We start from the raw sequence: 20,248 nt of genomic DNA, 5'->3' as shown, positions 1-20,248 counted from the left end.
CTTATGTTCTCAGGTGATTAATCTGAAGGAGATCATTATAACAGAAATTTGTCAATCAATTAAACAGCAATAAGACAAGAAAAAACACTTACGGGTTATCCAGAAGGAGTATTATAGGATTTAACTCTTTCTTTGGTCTGTAATAAGCTCTAAGAGGAACAATGAAGTTATATAATCCATTTCCTGCAGTTTCTGCAGAAACAATGATAAGTTTGTTCCTGAATCCATATGCTTTTGCATCTTCATAGCAATTATGGTGGCACCCCTGGAAGGAACAAAAAAATGAAATTCAATTATTTATTTACTTAAATAAAAACATACTTCAGTTTCTCTCAATTAGTTTGCCTTCAATGATAAAAAAAAAACTTTCATTCTTTTCCAAAAGAAGATCTCTTCCTTCTTTGAAAACTTACACATAAAGTAGAAAGACGAAAGAGAAAGAAGGGGAACTGTTACCATTGTTTGCTTGCGGGGAATTTTGATTCAGACCAAAATATATACATATATATAAAAAATCCAGGGAACTGACATCATATCAGGATTAAGAAATGTCTACATATTGTTTATTTGGCACTCTGAAAAGGAACCATGTGTATACTGCATCCATTCTGGGGAGTTTTTTTTAAAGTCTTTGCCTGTGCCTCCTGATGCTATAACACATTTACAATCTTCAAGTGCCTAACAAATTCTGAATGCATGTTAATATATATGGAGGAGTTTGTATAAAATTAGGTTAAATTGCATCAGTATCTGCAGGACTTTTGATGCTTTCCAATGTCACCTGAGAACATTGCAATAGTGTATGTGATATAAATGAATTTATGTTTTACATGTTCACTTCTGTGTAGGAATATCAGATGAAATAAAGCATTACCAAACTAATAAAAGGGTGCAATATGTTTATGTAAGTAAAACTCCTAGACATAGCTTCAGAGCAAATAGGCATATAAAAACACAAAGGTTTTAAAGTGCCTGAAGAACTGCAAAACAAAGGATTGCTTCAATTTTCTCCTGAATTATTAACAAAGATGGTTATGGGAGAGAATTAGAATTATGATTCCTTTATACCTCAATTTTATAAAAGCAGATTTTTGCCACTTTGCTAATGTCAACATAGAAAACTTTTAACATAGAACATTCTTGATGCCCCATTATATTGTAGCAATGGAAATTGATCTCCTCACCAAACTCCCGGACATGGGCATCAACACCTCCCTTTATAGCAGGATCCTTGACTTCCTGGCTAACAAATTGTAATCTGAAATGCGAGGCAGCAACACCTTCACCACGATTATTCTCAAAGCTGGTACCCCATGAAGCTGCATCACTAATGTCCTACTCTACTCCCTATAATTTAATGACCATACAACCAAAGTCTGCTCTAATTCCATATACAGGTTTGCAGCTGATAATGCAATGGACCATATCTCAAATAATGAATCGAAGTACACAATGAATATAGAAAACTTGGTAACATGGTATTATGACAAAAACCTTTCCTTCAACGTCAGCAAAACAAAAGAGCTGGACATTGACTTTATAAAGGACAGAATGTACTATGCACATTCTTCTACCTTTATTAATGGTGCTGAGGTTAAGAGGTTTGGAGATCCAAGCTCTTTGGAATGAATATTGTCAATATGTCTGTACTGATCCGACTACCAAGAAATCTCACCAATGCTCTACTTCCTGAGGAAGCAAAAGATATTTGGCATATCCCCATCAACTCTTAGCAAGTTTTATCAATGCACCATGGTGAACATTGTGTCTAGATGGATCATGGCTTGGTATGGCAACTACTCTGCTTGTGACTGCAAAAAAGAGCAGACAGTTGTGGACATAGTTCAGGACATCATGGAAACCAACCTCCCCTCCACAGGCTCTGTCTATGTTTCCTGTTGCCTCAGTAAAGCAGGCAGCATAATCAAAGAACTCTCTTTTCTCCCCTCACCATTTAAGCAGAAGATCCAAATGCCAGAAAGCATGTTCCACCAGGCTCGAGGGCAACTTCTACCCTGCTTTTAGGTAACTATTGAATGGCTTCCAAGTACAATAAAATGAACTCTTGACCTCATTATGATATTCCACTTTATTGTCTCCCTCTACGGTACTCTTACTGTTTCTCTTGCACTATATTCTGCATTTTGTTATTGCTTTAACTTGCATGACCTCAATGAACTGTGTAATGATTTGATCTGTATGAACAGTATGCAAGACAAGCTTGGCAATGTACCTCAGTATATGTAAACTCACTCTAATAACTGAACTCATACCTTATCTAACCTAAGACAGCAGAACGTAACTTTTTCCCGCAGGAGATGGCACAAGGTTGGAGAACTTCCAATATAGGGTGAGTTTGGAGGGTATCCTTTAACATACCTAAAACAAAATAAAAATCAGTCATGTTAATTGTACATCTTAAAATATCTCTGATCATAATTATTTACTGGAAGTACATTTGACAGATGAAAAACATTAATAATTTTGCCTAGTAAAATACAGTCATATCCAACAGATAAAACTGTATGTGCAGCATAGTCTTGTACATTAAATACATTTTGAAAATGATCTGATTATGGTCTACTTCAGAGTGTATGCCCAAACAATGGTTATAGAGCAGAGTTGAGACAGTGGGTACTTTCTGTTAAAGAAAATTGGCATAATTTTCATAATTCAAAGTGGAAACCGCAAAGAATAATCACACATCAGGATGTGGTGGGGTACATTTGCACAAATGCTAAACCATATACAATGAAAGACCTAGCTGCATGGAAGTGTGACAAGGATGTGTGGCACTACTGCTATTATATGTAAATGAACTGGGGAAAGGTAGAGATATTGCAGATGTCCAGATTGTATATTATCTCCTTTGTAACAGGGCAAAAGCTGGACAGGTGCAGCCATCTTTTGACAGAAAGGGAAAAAAGTCAATTGTGTTCTGCATTTTTAGAAAAGGGGTTCAGATGCTATAAGACAGCACTTCAGGAATAAGGATAAACTATTAAAGAGTTACTCCCTAAGCCATTTTCACTTCTGTACAGAATCGGGATGAGGTTGTGACAAGAGGCGAGGATCACATTTCTCAGGTATGGAGACCTATGTGTTTCATTTGTTGGAAGCAGCATCTTGATCAGATATTGGCAACTACTGTGTCTGTTCTAGCATGATGAGTTGAGTGGCCATGTTTTGAGTTTCACAATTCTAGAGTGAAAGGACTGATTTTGATCCAGATTATGGATGTGAGACAAGATGTACCACTGTAAGGGAAATAGTTAAATGTCAACTTATTCATTATAATATAATTAATATTGAAAAAAAGTCACTGGCAATCAAGTCTTTTGCAATGTCCTTTGCACATACATTTTAAGGTATGAGTTTTGTACAAAAAAATAATAACTTTCTGAATTGTTTTGCTGATACTAGAGTATTAGGTATAATGCCTTGACAACCAAGGATTAATTTGAGGTTCCTGTAACTATATAATACCTATGGTTGTGCTGTAATAGAATGGTTCAAAGATGACAGATGGCAATGTTTTACTTGGGAAATTAATGCCTAAAGCATGGAATCAGTCATAATTATTGGGAGTATATAAATCCATAGTAGGTAGAGTCATAACAGCACAGAAAGAGGTCCTTTGGTGCAGTTGGGCCATGTCAACTATAATGTCTGTTTAAGCTAGTACCATTTGCCCATGCTTGACCTATATCCTTTTAAATCATTCCTATTCATAATCATGCCCAACTGTCTTTTAGAAGTTATTCTTGTACCTGAATCAACCATTCCCTCTGGCAGCTTATTCCATAAACATACCACTCTCTGTGTAAAGAAGAAGTTGCTCATTGCCAACAAATCTTCTCTATTCCCCTTCTCTATTGATATGAGTATTAAGATGGAATTTTAAGGAATAGTGGAAAATGGATTTGCCAAGTCTGCATTTTAGAATAGAGTCAAAAGCTTTAGGTTTTGATAAAAATCTACTACTGACTCTTACGTTCCAGGAAAGGTAATGTCACAATTCTTTATCCTGCCATAAAATGTTTCAAAAGCACTGAAGAAAAACTACTTAACAATTCCACAAGCAACCAAATTAGTGACCTACTGCAAGTTTAAGATTCAGGGAAACAAATAAATATAAGGAGCTATTTATGAGGTAAATAAATGGAATATGCTAATGGAGAGCATGCAGGTCCAAACAGAGGCAAAAGAGTGTCCTGCACCTCAGCTGTGAGTAATGCAGTGCAGAAATCAGGAATGAGCTTGAAGTCAGAAGATTTCTTCTGCACTGTCATCATGTGCAGATGCTGAACAGAAAGTCTGGGCACACTTTGTATCCTGCTCTTGAAATGGCCATAGGCTGGTGCATCTAACATGTTCCCACTAATTTATTTATTTGAATTAAAAAGCTAGTATTTTTAAGGTTTAAAAAATAATTGTATATTTATGTTTTAATAGCAGTTACATGTGTGTTTTAAGCAGATGTTTTAATATTAATTTTATTTACCCCTGTCTAGCAGTTTCCAAGTATGATCTGCAGTTAAAGCCTCAGTCTGGCCACTGTGTTCTAGTCGCTGCTCATGTCCACTGCTCCTTACTGCAGCAGGTGGGCTAGCACAGGCTACAAACAGGGTGAGGTGCATGTCGCACCCATTTAATTCCTCAGCATGACATCTAATGAGTTGTAAACTGCTAACGCCTTCAGCATTAAAAAGTGCTTTGAAGAGGCTTCAAAGAAGTTAATTGTATTAGAATTTTTGAAGTTGTTTTTAGTGTTATGGATTGAACCATCGCTATGAGAGATTGTGAAGATATCAATGAACCATAGGATGTAGGAGCAGAATTAGGCCATTCAACCCATCAAGTCTGCTCCACCATTTCATCATGGCTGACCCTGGATCCTGCTCAACCGCATATACGTGCCTTCTCACCATGTCCTTTGATGCCCGACCAATCAGGAAACAATCAACTTCTGCCTTAAATATAGCCACAGACATGGCCTCCACAGCAGTCTGTGGCAGAGCATTCCACAGATTCACTACTCTCTGGCTAAAAAAAATTCCTCCTTACCTCTGTTCTAAAAGATTACCCCTCAATTTTGAGGCTGTGCCCTCTGGTTCTGGATACCCCCACCATAGGAAACATCCTCTCCACATCCTCTCTATCTACTCTTTTCAACATTTGGTAGGTTTCAATGAGATCCCCACAGATTCTTCTAATTTCCAGTGAGTACAGGCTCAAAGCTGCCAAACGCTCCTCATATGTAACCCCTTCACTTTTGGAATCATCTTCATGAACCTCCTCTGGACTGACTCCAATAACAATTCATCCTTTCTGTGATATGGGACCCAAAACTGTTGACAATACTCTAAGTGCGACCTGACTAGTGTCTTAGAAAGGCTCAGCATTATCTCCTTACATTTGTGTTGAAAGTAAGGAGATAATGCCAACATTGCTTTTGTTTTCTTTACGACAGTCTCACCCGGTAAATGAACAAGAGGACTCCCAAGTCCCTTTCTGCACTTCTAGTGTTTGTACCTTCTCCATATTTAGATAATAGTCTGCACTATTGTTCCTTTAACCCAAATGCATTATCATACATTTCCCAACACTGTATTCTTTTTTTGCCCATTCTTCCAATTTGCCTAAGTCCTGCTGCAATCGCATTGCTTCCTCAGCACTACCTACCCCTCCACCTATCTTTACATCATCTGCAAACTTTGCCAAAAGGCCATCAATTCCATTATTCAAATCATTGGCAAACAATGTGAAAAGTAGCGGCCCCGATACTGACCCCTGAGGAACATCACTAGCCACTAGCAGCCAACCAGTAAGGGCCCCTTTTATTCCCTCTAGCTGCCTCCTGCCAGTCTGCTATTCCTCTATCCATACAAGTATCATCCCTGTAATACCATAGGATTTTATCTTATTAAGCACCCATAAGGTTATTAGATTGACATAGGAGGCCGTTCACTACACCGAGCCCCTACAATACTCCCATCAATCCAATTATTCCAATTAATTTTCTGTAACTTAATCTCTCTCAGGTGCCAGCAACTTCTCCTGTTTCTTCTACCTCCATAAGTTATGGTGGCCAATTAACTGACTAACCAGCATATACTTGGGATGGGAGAAGAAACTGTTATATTTGAATAACAATCTGGCAAATAAATTGGAGCATTTTCATTTTTTGAAGAGTTCTCCTTTTCCTTTATAGTCTTGCAGTAGGAAGTAGCAAGGCATCCATACAGGAACTGTTCCCTTTAAGCTATATTGATGCACAACCACACAGCAACTAAAACACTCCCATGAACATAGCATTTGATGCCACACAGCTGGAAATATCTTTTTAAAATGGTAATATAATGTTGAAATTATGCTAATATAACTATGAAATCTTTGTTAACATAATCGTGAAATACCCTGTAACTAATTGTTTAAGAATGTAATCCATGAATCTCTTAAGCAATAGAAGGACTACAACCTTTAGTTTGAAACATTTTAGAGTCTCAACATATTTGCATTGTCAATGTTTCAAGTTACAACACTACTACAAATTGTAACAATAAACACAGAATGGAAGTCAGTAGCTTATTGTTAATAAACTGTTAGCCTGCTAAATGCGAATGTCATCTAGTCAAAACATTTTACTTTTTCCATTGTGCCTGTCAGTTGTTTTGACTGCCTATCATCATTTAACTTGTGTTGCAAGTTGTGGCCTGTGTTTGCTTGATGTGAAAATACCATATTCTGGCTTTTTTGGAAGTAATCTTTCAAAAAAATCATAATGTGAGAAGAAATTTTATATTAAAATTGCAAGGTAAAAATTCCTTTCTATAAAATTGTATATATGATTGCTTATTTTATTAATTTAATTAAATTTTCAACTTATCTTGTTAATTTTTTCAAATAATAATTATTTTTAGTATTTTCAAATAATAATGATTATTATTAGTATCCTAATGATGTCTAAAAGGCATAAGAAGAGTTAAATACTTTGAAGAACAAATCTTGTACAGAATTTAAGGTAGAAAGGATTTTGCAACTTATAGAAGTTGAACTACTGTATACATATCAAAAAACAAAAAAATGAAATTCCACAATACTTTTACATGTCAAGATAATGGCTGTGTTATGCACCACTTGTGCAGAAGCAAAAGTTGGGGGCAAGTTCAGTAGTAGAAAAAATGTAAAGATTTAAGTTAGATAATTTAAAATGACATCTTAACCAGAAAATTCATAGCGATGCGGTTAACAAATTATGCAACCAGAAGAAATGTGGAATTTTGCACATTAACTGAAACTCCAAAGAGCATGAAACAAGATGCTCAAAAGAAGTCTAACTATGGTCAAAGTGGTAACTGATAAGATTATCCTAGCAATTAAAACTAATGCTTCTGTGCATTCAATGCAAGAAATTCATGCACACGGGGTGGCACAGTAGCCTAGTGGTTAGCACAACACTTTACAGTACTACATAGAGTAGACATATGGAAATGGTGAAGGGGAAGAGGAATTACTGGAAGTTCGAGAAATCAATGTTCATACCATCAGTTTGGAGGCTACCCAGACGGAATATAAGGTGTGGTTCCTCCAACCTGAGTAGGACCTCATGGTGACAGTTGAGGGGGCCGTGGGCAGACACATTTGATAGATATATGGATGGACATCTTGCACAGATACCTGGACTATACCACTTCCCACCCTGTTACTTATAAAAACGGCATGCCCTTCTCTCAATTTCTGTCTCCACCGCATCTGCTCTCAGGATGAGGCTTTTCATTTGAGAACAAAGGAGATGGCCTCCTTCTTCAAAGAAAGGGGCTTTCCTTCCTCCATCATCAATGTTGCTCTCAACCACATCTCTTCTGTTTCATGCACATCTGCCCTCACCCCAACCTCCTGCCACTCTCTCAAGGATAGGGTTTCTCTTGTCCTCACCTAACACCCCACCAGCCTCCACGCCAGCACATAATTCTTTATGTCATCAACAGGATCCCACCACCAAGCACATTCTTCCCTTCTCCACTGACACTTCACCTGTAAGTCTGTTGGAGTCATATATTGTGCCCGGTGCTCCCGGTGTGGCCTCCGTATATTGGTGAGACTCAATGTAGATTAAGAGACTGCTTTGCTGAGAACCTACGGACTGTCTACAGAAAGAAGTGGGATTTCCCTGTGGCCACACATTTTAATTCCTTTATAAGGAGGCTATCAAGACATTTAGCCTTTACTGCTTTAGTGAGGAATTATGAAGTTTTGATCCAGTATTGCAAAGAGTAAGTTAATGAATGGAATGATCCAATCAGCAACTATTGCCTCAAGATTTTGACCAATCCACAATGTCAATTAGCATTGACTATCCTTAGTGATGTTTTAGAAGATCTGGCATCACTTTTTAAGTTCCTTCAGAAAAGCTGTTTGAATAGAATTGAAGCACTACACTGCAGTATGTAAAAGCAAAAATTATTAAGTTTCAGTCACAGCATCTTGGTGATATAGCTTGTTGGAGTGACAAAGTGAAAGATCTTTTTGCATCTATACATTCTGACATTGATATAGCACCTATTGTTCGATTCAATCAACTTGTGTGTGATCACTTGGATAATAGATTTCCTGATTTAAGAGAACTACAGGTTTTTGACCTTGTTGCTATTACAAATTCAACCAATTCTGAATTTGGAAATGAAAATGTACTACCACTGACAAAAAGAATACTCAGCTACTATTACAAACACTAATGAAAGAATTGCCTTAGAAATATCCCAGCAATGTTTTGATTTCAGATTTTTCATTTAAAACCATAAGACAATAAGACCATAAGGTATAGGAGCAGAAGTAGGCCAGCTGACCCATTGAGTCTGCTTTGCCATTCAATCATGGGCTGATCCAATTATTACAGTCATCCCCACTCCCCTGATGCACCCCATACCCTTTAATGCCCTGGCTAATCAAGAACCTAACACGAGGAAATCTGCAGATGCTGGAAATTCAAGCAAAACACTCAAAATGCTGGTGGAACACAGCAGGGCAGGCAGCATCTATAGGGAGAAGCACTGTTGACGTTTTGGGCCGAGACCCTTCATCAGGACTAACTGAAAGGAAAGATAGTAAGAGATTTGAAAGTAGGAGGGGGTGGGGAAAATGCAAAATGACAGAAGACCAGAAGGGGTGGGGTGAAGCTGAGAGCCAGACAGGTGATTGGCAAAAGGGATACAGAGCTAGAGAAGGGAAAGGATCATGGGATGGGAGGCCTAGGCAAAAAGAAAGGGGGAGGGGAGCACCAGAGGGAGATGGAGAACAGGCAGAGTGATGGGCAGAGAGAGAAAAAAAACTAAATATATCAGGGATGGGTTAAGAAGGGGAGGGGCATTAACAGAAGTTAGAGAAGTCAATGTTCATGCCATCAGGTTGGAGGCTACCTAGCCGGTATATAAGGTGTTGTTCCTCCAGCCTGAGTGTGGCTTCATCTTGACAGTAGAGGATGCCATGGATAGACATATCAGAATGGGAATGGGACGTGGAATTAAAATGTGTGGCCATTGGGAGATCCTGCATTCTCTGACGGACAGAGCATAGGTGTTCAGCGAAACGGTCTCCCAGTCTGTAACGGGTCTCACCAATATATAAAAGGCTACACCGGGAGCACCGGACGCAGTGTACCACACCAGCCGACTCACAGTGTCGCTTCACCTGTAAGGACTGTCTGAGGCCCTGAATGGTGGTGAGGGAGGAAGTGTAAGGGCAGGTGTAGCACTTGTTCCGCTTGCAAGGATAAGTGCCAGGAGGGTGATCGGTGGGAAGTGATGGGGGGGGATGAATGGACAAGGGAGTCGCTTAGGGAGTGATCCCTGCAGAAAGAGGGGGGGGGGGAGGGAAAGATGTGCTTGGTAGTGGGATCCCGTTGGAGGTGGCAGAAGTTATGGAGAATTATACGTTGGATCCGGAGACTGGTGGGGTGGTAGGTGAGGACAAGGGGGACCCTATCCCGAGTGGGGTGGTGGGTGGATGGGGTGAGGGCAGATGGTTGGGAAATAGGAGAGATGCGTTTGAGAGCAGAGTTGATGGTGGAAGAAGGGAAGCCCCTTTGTTTAAAAAAGGAAGACATCTCCTTCGTCCTGGAATGAAAAGCCTCATTCTGAGAACAGATGCGGCAGAGATGGAGGAATTGTGAGAAGGGGATAGCACCTTCAAGGGATAATCAGGAACCTATCTATCTCTGCCTTAAATACATCCAATGACTTGGCCTCCACTGATTTACCACCCTCTGACTAAAGTAATTTCTGTGGAAGTTTAGACAGGTTCAATTAAGATGTTCACTGATATGCTGAACTATGTGCTTTGAAACGAAGAATTTGAGAAACTGTCAATTCTTGTTGACATGGTTGGAACATTTTAAGTTTCTAGTGATGTCTGTGAAACTGGATTCAGTCTTATGAATTCAACCAAATGTAAATCCAGAAACAGACTAGAAGTGGAACTTTTGAATGATCTAATGAGCATTAACAGGCAGTATCCATAGGGAGAAGCACTGTTGACGTTTCGGGCCGAGACCCTTCGTCAGATCCTGACAAAGGGTCTCAGCCTGAAATGTCAACAGTGCTTCTCCCTATAAATGCTGCCTGGCCTGCTGTGTTCCACCAGCATTTTGTGTGTGTTGCTTGGATTTCCAACATCTGCAGATTTCCTCGTGTTTGCTTAATAAGCATTAAGATGTGTATTTCATCTGGATGCAAAACTAATCTGGACAACGTTTACAGCCAATGGATTTGTATAAAGACCAGCGAGAAGTAGTTTAGAAAATGTGAGAGACTTCCTTTCTTGTCCTGTATTTCATCATACCTTTCAATTAATAAATAATATCATATGTGATTTTTCAGTTTTCATTCTAAATATTCATGGTATACATATTACAAAATTAAAACAAATGAATAGCTGTACAGTTTTTAGGCCTTGTAAATATTTCCTGCTCTGAACAATTGTTGGTTCATGCAGCTTAAAAAAGCACTAGAGGGAATGTTGAATACAGGCCTGTGATTGCCCATTTAATTATATTAACTGATATCTAGGTGTTTTGGTAAAGCAGACTCCTTCTCCAATTCTTCAGCTTAAGGAATGTTGACTGATAGCTGTAAATCTTAACAGATAACATCACCGAGGCAAGGTAATACTGAGCCTGTAGTGAACAACCTCTAGAATCAATGAGATACAGCAATTGGAAAATAAAAAGCCAGAATGGGGCAATCAAAATAAAGCAAATAAGATACCAAAAGGAAAATAAAAAGAGGAAAGAAAGAATGAGTTAAAAAGTGGAAAAGATACCGAAAGTATAAAAAAAGAATAATAAGACTAATTTTAAGTATCTAAGTTGGAAAAGGATGAATAGCATTGGAGATACTGTAAAGTGCAATATTGAAACACACAAGGCATTTTAGTGAAACAGCCCTTTTCATAAGGTTAAAAAGTAGAAGGATGCATATCCAGCAACATTTGGAAATTCATAATCTAAAAAACACATCTCATATACTATTAGCATCTGGTTGATTTATATGTTAACTAAAGTATACTTTTACTTTTCATATTATTTGCCCAGATGGAAACAAAGTTAAAAGTTTTGAGGTATTTGCTGTGAAATGAAGCAGAGGACAACTGATTCCTGTATAAGTAAGTGCCAGGAGATTAGTTGGCTCCACAGAATAAATTGCTAATCACACTAACGCTAATTAAAATCATTTTGCTCTATTGGCACATGTGTGCATACTGTTGTTTCCTTTGCTTCTGCATCAAAGGGGATTGGCTCACTAGGCCCCTGAAGACAGTATCAAGTCACTGGTACATTATGAAAGCTCCCTGAGAGAAGAAGCTTTTCTTACCAAAGGTCACCAGCATGCCTTGCAATTTAACTACAGTAATTTTGATCCATTTATGATAAAGTTAAAAGCCTTGAACTGTTTAATCCTTCTGGCTGAGAAGATTACATGGACATGAGTCTACAAGCAAATTGACTCTAAATATAATGTGTGCTTGAGATTAAAATTATCAAACTGAATTGACACAAAACAGAGGACATTGTTAATTAGAATCAAAATTACTTTCTTTTCTCATGAATTATGGATGTGTTTATCATTAAGTTGTACCTTATAAAAGGCAGTGTGCAAAATATTATGCACAGTCCTATTTACATGAACCAAATTATTTAAAACATATTTGATATTTTGAAACAGTTAATGTATTCAAATTTTGCATATTATAAAGCACTTTCTATGTAGGTTCAAATGAAAGAACTGATTAGCCAGTTATAAATAAGAGGGAGAAATTAATGCTGGTATCTTTAGGGAACAACGGTATTCAAAGATGATAAAAATAATAGGATTGTATCTGATATTAATATGTTATCCTCTTCAAAATAGTAAACAAAAGCTCACATAGTTTGTTCGCATTTCTTATAAATACATAGTTAATCACAGAGTTAACAGTCATAAGTCTAAAATAATATCTTCCCTACATATTGCAAAACTCAATAAAACCTTACTCAATTGTTGAGGATGCTTGCTCATCAGAAGGATTTGCTTCATCCTCCGAGTGGTCACTTAGAAGCTCACAGGCTTGAATAGATGAAACATCTCCTACTTCTAAAACTGGTGCAATACTAGACCTCCTACATTCTTTATCGACACCTGAAGGAAGGGTCAAAGTTGGACCTGCTGGAGGTCGACACCTTGTATCTTGGAGGTCTATGGCTACTGTGCCTAAAAGTAAAAGTTATGAAATTTATTAAAACTGCAAATTAATTTCTATTTGTTAAATGTACATTGTGGCATTCAAAGATTTGTTAACAACATTAAAAATGTATCATCACAATATGGCAATCCCTCCTGATTCCTACATTACACACTGTTGAAACTGGAGCACATTTTACTAGAACAGGACATCTCATGACATGCCGCATTATTGTGCAGTATTTGCTGGATGTAGGGCTGAGTGATTTAAGGAAATAAACAGCAAATGCAACAAGGCATCTGGAAACTCAGCAATCAATGGACAAAGATAAAAATTATTCTCTACTACAAAGAGGAAAGGCTGTAGATGAAATTGTTCATGTTCTTTTCCACACCTTGTTGCATCATGGGTGGCAAACTTGCAGTTTCTTAAGCATTTTGTTTGATTTTTTTTTAAATGAGGCCGAGTTACTAGCTCGACACTCAACGCAGCATGGATGGAAAGAGAACAAGTAGCCACCGGATTCAAACCTGAGACTATTCACCTCGAAGTCCGGTGCGGATGTCACTACACCACCGGCTAGCTATGCAGATGAAATAGCATTGGGGTAATTTGGGTGTCAAGTCAAAACAGAGATGGAGAGGAAAGAATGGAATATGAGGTAAACATGACAAAGAAAAATGAAAAGAAAGAATAAATTTAAATCCGAAGTTTTTACAAGTTCTCTAAAATCAATTTGCAGCTTGAAGGGATAAAACTACACATTTTAATTATTTATTAGTTCATGAGTGGCTATTAACAATAAGTGATGTCTGTTCATTACACACATTTCCTTTGCTCCACTCATTGCTCTCCTCAACCCTTTCTACTAGTTAGACCAAGCTGTAAATAAGGTCATTTGATCAATGAATGAATGTGAACTGTTAGAGGGCGAGAACATATCTACACAAAACAATGTGGGAGCAGAGCAGGAGGACAAGCACATCAGGTCAGGTTCACAAGAGGACAAAAAGAGGGGGAAAAAACAAGCTGAGTTAACTTTATGGAGGGATAAGTAGCACTGACTGAAACATTAAGTTATCTGAAGCTGTATAATTGAACATTAAGTGTAGAAGGCTGTTGCAATGTGCCCAGGCAGAAAATGAGTTGCATTCCCTCAGGCTTGCATTGAGCCTTACTGTGATAGTATAGAAGGACAGAATCAATAGATATGTCAGAGTGCGACTGAGATGAGGATTTATAGTGGAGAATGCAGAATGCAGTACACTAGATTGAAAGAAGAGCCAGTGAATCATTGCTTCAACTGGAAAGTCTGATTGGTTTCTGGATAGTGGGGAGTGAATATGTGAAAGGAGAAGTATTACAACACCTACAGTTTCAAGGAAAATGCTGCAAGAAGGGAGTGGTTAGTGAGTAAGGGTGAACAAAAAAAATTGCCAAAGTAATCATCTTCGTGAAATGCTGAAAGTGGGTGAAGAGGGGAAAATACATTTGGTCATGGGATTTCTTTGAGGGTGGCTAAAAATGTAGAGAATGATCTGTTAAAAAGAGAAGCTGCTGGATGAGGAAGGTAAGGACCAGGAAAAGTTATTCTTTTATCCACCCAGAGGAAAGGGGGTGGGAGCAGGTATATGGGAAATTGGTGAAATGTGGTAGAGCTTTGTTGACAATAGTAAAAGGAAAAGGTAGGCATTGCAGAGGCACCTGTGCAAGAAGTCTCATTATCAGAACAAATACAACAAAGACAAATGAAGTTGGTGAATTTCAGAGTCCTGATAGGAAGCAAGGTGGGATGAAAATTATTTGAGATAGATGATGGAGTCAGTAGGCTTATAATAGATAGTAGCTGTTGGCCTATCTCCTAAGATGGAGAAAGAGAGATTTACCTCTAACAAATTCATCAGTTCAAACTTTTTGATGTGACTGCTTTTTCTCTGCCAAGTTATCATGTTTACAGTTTCCCACCTTTGAGGTTAAACCAAATTACCTGCAAAATGCTGAATTTATACTTACCCAATTTTTGAACAAGTTGTAATATTTGTATTTCCTGGGAACATCACTGTAAATATAATACTCAGTCTCTGTTTTTGCTACCTAATTGCATGATAATTTCCAAAATTCTCTTGTATTTAGCGTTTCCAGCAACTACTAAATTCCATCTCCCTGCTCTAGAATTGGTCTGTTTTTGCCTAATGCCCTTATTCATTTCCCTCTATTCACACTCGTCTAGACAGATCAACTGTGATTAATAACCATTCATCATCCTTTCATCAATAGCATCAAAAGCACACCTATCTCTAGTTTCCACAATCTGTAGGTAGTTCCTTTGTTCTCTCCACTCCTCCCTTTCTCTGGAACTTAAAACAAGCATGGTCTCTCACTGAGTCAGTTCCAATAAAGAGTGATTGATCCGAAACATGAACTTTGCTTCTCTCACCATAGCAGCTGCTTCAACTGTTCACTATTTCATTTCTGTCAATTCTCAATTCTAAATGAAAATCCTGGATCATTCCAGATAATTGTCTCCACAACAGTAATAACTTTGTCAAAAATTAAAGCCCACCACCTCCCAATACATCTGCCATAGCATGCCGGCACTCCCTTTCCTGCCAAACTATCTTTCCTGAACACTATTCCATCAGTTTCATCCCATATGGCTAACTGTATCCTGAAAGTCTTAATCTGGTTTAGAATGTTTCCTTCATGTGCTGTACACCTGTCATATTCTTTCAAGTACTTTTTCTTGGTCTAATCCTATCTAAAAAAAATTAACTCTTCTTGCTCTGAAGTTATTGCTCTCTCTCAATCCTTTGAGCACCTTTTTTACTTATTTTCTACACTACTTTCTGATATCTATCCCATGCAAGTTTGTCCAAAAACTGCTAATAAACCTCTCAACAAGGAAGAGTGCTGTTCTGAGGTTCAATTCATTGTGCTTGTATAGACACCACTTCCCCATAAAATGGTTCCAATGGTCCTTAAATCTGAAGTTTCCCTGCAGTAGCATTCCTTCAGCAATACATTCATCTGCACAGCCCTCCATCATTTCACAAAATAGCACGTGGCCTTCACAGTCCTGTTTCATAAATCCTTTCTTAACTTCTTAAAATATGAAACAATGCAAAATTATTAAGTCACCAGGACTGGATGAAATGTACCCCAGACTAAAGTGGGAGCCGAGAGAAGAAATTGCTGAGCCTCTGGAGATGATCTTTGCATCATCAATGGGGACGGGAGAGGGTCCAGAGGATTGGAGGGTTGCGGATGTTGTTACCTTATTCAAGAAAGGGAGTAAAGATAGCTCAGGAAATTACAGACCAGTGAGTCTTACTTCAGTGGTTGCTAAGTTGATGGAGCAGATCCTGAGAGGCAGGATTTATGAACATTTGGAGGGGCATAATATGATTAGGAATAGTCAGCGTGGCTTTGTTAAGGGCAGGTCATGCCTTACGAGCCTGATAGAATTTTTTGAGGATGTGACTAAACACATTGATGAAGGAAGCGTAGTAGATGTAGTGTATCTGGATTTCAGCAAAGCATTTGATAAGGCATTTGCGAGGCTTATTGACAAAGTAAGGAGGCATGGGATCCAAGGGGATATTGCTTTGTGGATCCAGAACTGGATTGCCCACAGAAGGCAAAGAGTGGTTATAGACGAGTCATTTTCTGCATGGAGGTCGGTCACCAGTGCTGTGCCTCAGGGATCTGTTCTGGGACCCTTACTCTTCATGATTTTTATAAATGACCTGGATGAGAAAGTGAAGGGATGGGTTAGTAAATTTGCTGATGACACAAAGGTTGGGGGTGTTGTGGATAGTGTGGAGGGCGTCAGAGATTACAGTGGGACATTTGTAGTATGTAAAACTGGGCTGAGAAGCAGCAGATGGAGTTCAACCCAGGTTAGTGTGAAGTGGTTCATTTTGGAAAGTCAAATATGATGGCAGAATATAGTATTAATGGTAAGACTCTTGGCAGTTTGGAGGATCAGTGGGATCTTGGGGTCAGATTCCATAGTTCACTCAAAACAGCTGCGCAGGTTAACTCTGTGGTTAAGAAGGCATATGGTGTATTGGCCTTCATCAATCGTGGAATTGAATTTAGGAGCCAAGAGGTAATGTTGCAGCTATATAGGACCCTGGTCAAATCCCACTTGGAGTACTGTGCTCAGTTCTGGGCGCCTCACTACAGGAAGGATGTGGAAGCCATAGAAAGGGTGCAGAGGAGATTTACAAGGATGTTGCCTGGATTGGGCGGCATGCCTTATGAGAACAGGTTTAGTGAAGTTGGCCTTTTCTCCCTGGAGCAAAGGAGGATGAGAGGTGACCTGATAAGAGATGTACAAGATGATGAGAAGCATTGATCATGTGGATAGTCAGAGGCTTTTTCCCAGGGCTGAAATGGCTACCACATGAAGACTCAGGTTTAAGGTGCTGGGGAGTAGGTACAGAGGAGATGTCAGGGGTAAGTTTTTTATGCAGAGAGTGGTGAGTGTGTGGAATGTGCTGCCAGCAACGATAGTGGAGGTGGATACGATAGGGTCTTTTAAGAGACTTTTGGATAGGTACATGGAGCTTAGAAAAATAGGCTATGGGTAACCCTAATAATTTCTAAGGTAGGGACATGTTTTGGCACAACTTTGTGGGCCGAAGAGCCTGTATTGTGCTGTAGATTTTCTATGTTTCTATGTTTCCAATGTTGGCATTTAAAATCAACTATAACTTAAATGATTTATATGAAGAAATTATAGTCCATATATGCAAAGTTTGTATTTTAGATACCCATTTAAGATACTCAGGCAATAAACCTAATGTTAGGATATTTTGAATTGACACCAGTTTGTACGACACTTGAACTCATCAATTCATGCTTTTCCTTGATTATACCACAGAATTATCTGGACTATTCCTCAACTATTCCCCACAGTCAATGACAGATAGCTGAAATCATTGATAGTTTGTCCAGATATTTCTATGATAAACAGCAATTGCAGGAAATTTTTCAAGTCGATTTCACAGATGCTCATAGTAAACAATAAAAGTTTTATAACTACAAATAGCATCTCAATTAATCTTTCTATGATCCACTGTGATCGTTATGTTTCTACATTTTCATAGAACTGTTAGTACATTTGTATAATTCATTTTCATATTTCTCAAACCCAAGTTATTTGAAAAAAATTGCCATAGTTTTTGCAATTACAATGATTGTAAAAATAGTTGTATTTACTTTTGTTATATCATGAAGCTTATGAGGATTCTAGGCAAGTGCAATTTAATGCCAAAATCATAACGATGATTTCACTTGAGCCCTATCGTTAGTGTTTTCCTTCTCCACAGGAATCAAGGAAAATCAACTGAATTTCCATTTTTTATTGGAAAACACCCTGAATAATGCCACACCAAGTCTTAATAGCACACTAGGCTTCTATTAAAGCTAACCAAAGTAGCAGTGCAATGTTTACATATATTGAAGATTGTAATTGTCTGAGTTAGATAGATGAAACTATTAAACAGGTCAATTACGCTCACAACTTTATTCATTCTCTCTCTCTCTCTCTCTCTCTCTCTCTCTCTCTCTCTCTCTCTCTCTCTCTCTCTCTCTCTCTCTCTCTCCCTCTCCCTCTCCCTCTCCCTCCCTCCCTCCCTCCCTCCCTCCCTCCCTCTCTCTCTCTCATTTTGAACTGTTACTGGTGCATAGTAATTTAAAATACACTCAGTCATTTTGCCAAAGTAGATTCAAAGTCCATGGCTGGCAAATCAGGCTAGTCTCTACAGTCACTTCCTAGTAAAGGCAGTAACGCAGATTAAAGATGGTAGAAGAAGCATTAAAAATCATGTTGGAATTGCAACCAAAGTTCTCCTGTCAAATGCATATAAAGTACAATTGTTAAGCTTTGGAATTTCAAGTGACAGCAAGTACTTTTCTGGATTAAACATTCTGGGGACTACTACAGAAAAATACCTGCAGATTAAAGATTAGCTTTAGCTTTATTTGTTACATGAACATCACGACATAGGATGAAATAAGTCATTTTGCATCAAAGACCAGCACAGTGCGAGGATTGTGCTGAGGACAACCTGCAAGTGTCACCATGTTTCTGATGCCAACATAGCATGCCCATAACTTACTAACCCTAACCATACATCTTTGGGATGTTGGAGAAAACCAGGGCACCTAGTGGAAACCCATGTGTTCATATGAAGGACATACAAGCTCCTTACAGAGACCAGCAGGTATTGAACCCTGATCAAGAATGGGATGGGTTAGTCACTAGTATATGTTTGATGTGAAAGGATTTTGCTACATAATATGATGTCAGGGAGTTGAACCTTACTTTAAATTGCATACTATAATGAACTAAGAGGTTAAACAGTAGCTCCTACACATGATAAAGTGGCCACTGAGTGTATGTTCATGAACTACTGCTACTGTAGTCCATCCACATCAAGGTGTACATTCAGGAATATTCTTCTTCACATCACTGTTGTAACATGTGGTTATTTGAGTCACTGTCAACTTCCTGTCAGTTTGAACTTGTCTGGCCATTCTCCTCGGACTTCTGTCACTGACAAGGCATTTTCTCCCCCACAGAACTACTGCTCATTGAATTTTTTTTTCTGATTTCTTTTGCACCATTCTCTGTAAACGCTAGAGACCATTATGCAACAAAATCCCAGGAGATTAGCAGTTTCTGAGATACTCAAACCACCCCATCTGGCACCAAAAATCATTCCACAGTCAAAATCACTTAGATCATATTCCTTACCCATTCTGATGTTTGGTCTGAACAACAGCTGAACTTCTTGACCATGTCTGACCATATTCTTGACCATGCTTTTATGCATTGAGTTGTTGCCACATGATTGCGTAATTACATATTTGCATTAATGATCAGGTGTATTGGTGTACCTAATAAGATGGCCATTGAGCGTGTTCATGATTGTAAACTGACTCACACCGCAGCATCCAGCAAATAGCAAGCAAAAATATTCTCTAATTGCCCAATTGCTACCATTGCAGAAATCAGTTCTCCGGCATAGAATGTGGATCAAACTTTCCTGATCTGTTTGCTTGACAACCATCCATGCCCCTCAGGAGTTTAGAACTTGCACATAATAATAAATCAGCAGAGAATTGATGTGATTGTTATGCTTACCCATACTAGCAATGATGCTGTGAACAGGTAATCTGGAAGCTCCATGATACATAGTATTTGATATACTATTTATGCATTGTTCATTTTGCTTAATAAATGCTGAGTTTTCTTCCTTGGTAATGTTAATATAAAAACAGATATCTGTAGAACTCATGATATATTGAGGACCAGGATTAAGTAAAATATTTTTGTTTTCTTCTCTTTTTACAGCAATTAGACAAGCTCCATACCTGAAATTGACCAGAGAAAGGAGGTTGAAGAGGTTGAATTCTTTATGGGATTCATGGACACAATGCTTTACTTATAATGAAGTGTGAAGTTTAAATAAAAGCAGAAAATACTGGAAGTGCCACAGTCAGTCAGAGTCTTTGACCT

General features: G+C 38.4%; 1 protein-coding gene across 4 annotated transcripts in view; it reads right to left on the bottom strand.

Annotated features, from left to right (window-relative positions):
* LOC132402111 (potassium channel subfamily T member 2) overlaps positions 1-20,248 on the bottom strand; it is an 884,531-nt gene that overhangs the window by 431,503 nt on the left and 432,780 nt on the right. For all 4 annotated transcript variants that reach the window (XM_059984711.1, XM_059984712.1, XM_059984713.1 and 1 more), the window contains 4 exons: positions 19,874-20,103; positions 12,530-12,746; positions 2,274-2,379; positions 93-265 (listed from right to left, as the gene is read on the bottom strand). In XM_059984711.1, the coding sequence (XP_059840694.1) occupies positions 93-265; positions 2,274-2,379; positions 12,530-12,746; positions 19,874-20,103 (726 nt within the window). The remainder of the gene's footprint in view (positions 1-92; positions 266-2,273; positions 2,380-12,529; positions 12,747-19,873; positions 20,104-20,248) is intronic.

This window comes from Hypanus sabinus, chromosome 11 (assembly GCF_030144855.1).
Source record: "Hypanus sabinus isolate sHypSab1 chromosome 11, sHypSab1.hap1, whole genome shotgun sequence".
Taxonomy (NCBI): Eukaryota; Metazoa; Chordata; class Chondrichthyes; order Myliobatiformes; family Dasyatidae; genus Hypanus; species Hypanus sabinus.
This window is presented reverse-complemented; position numbering and strand designations above follow the sequence as displayed.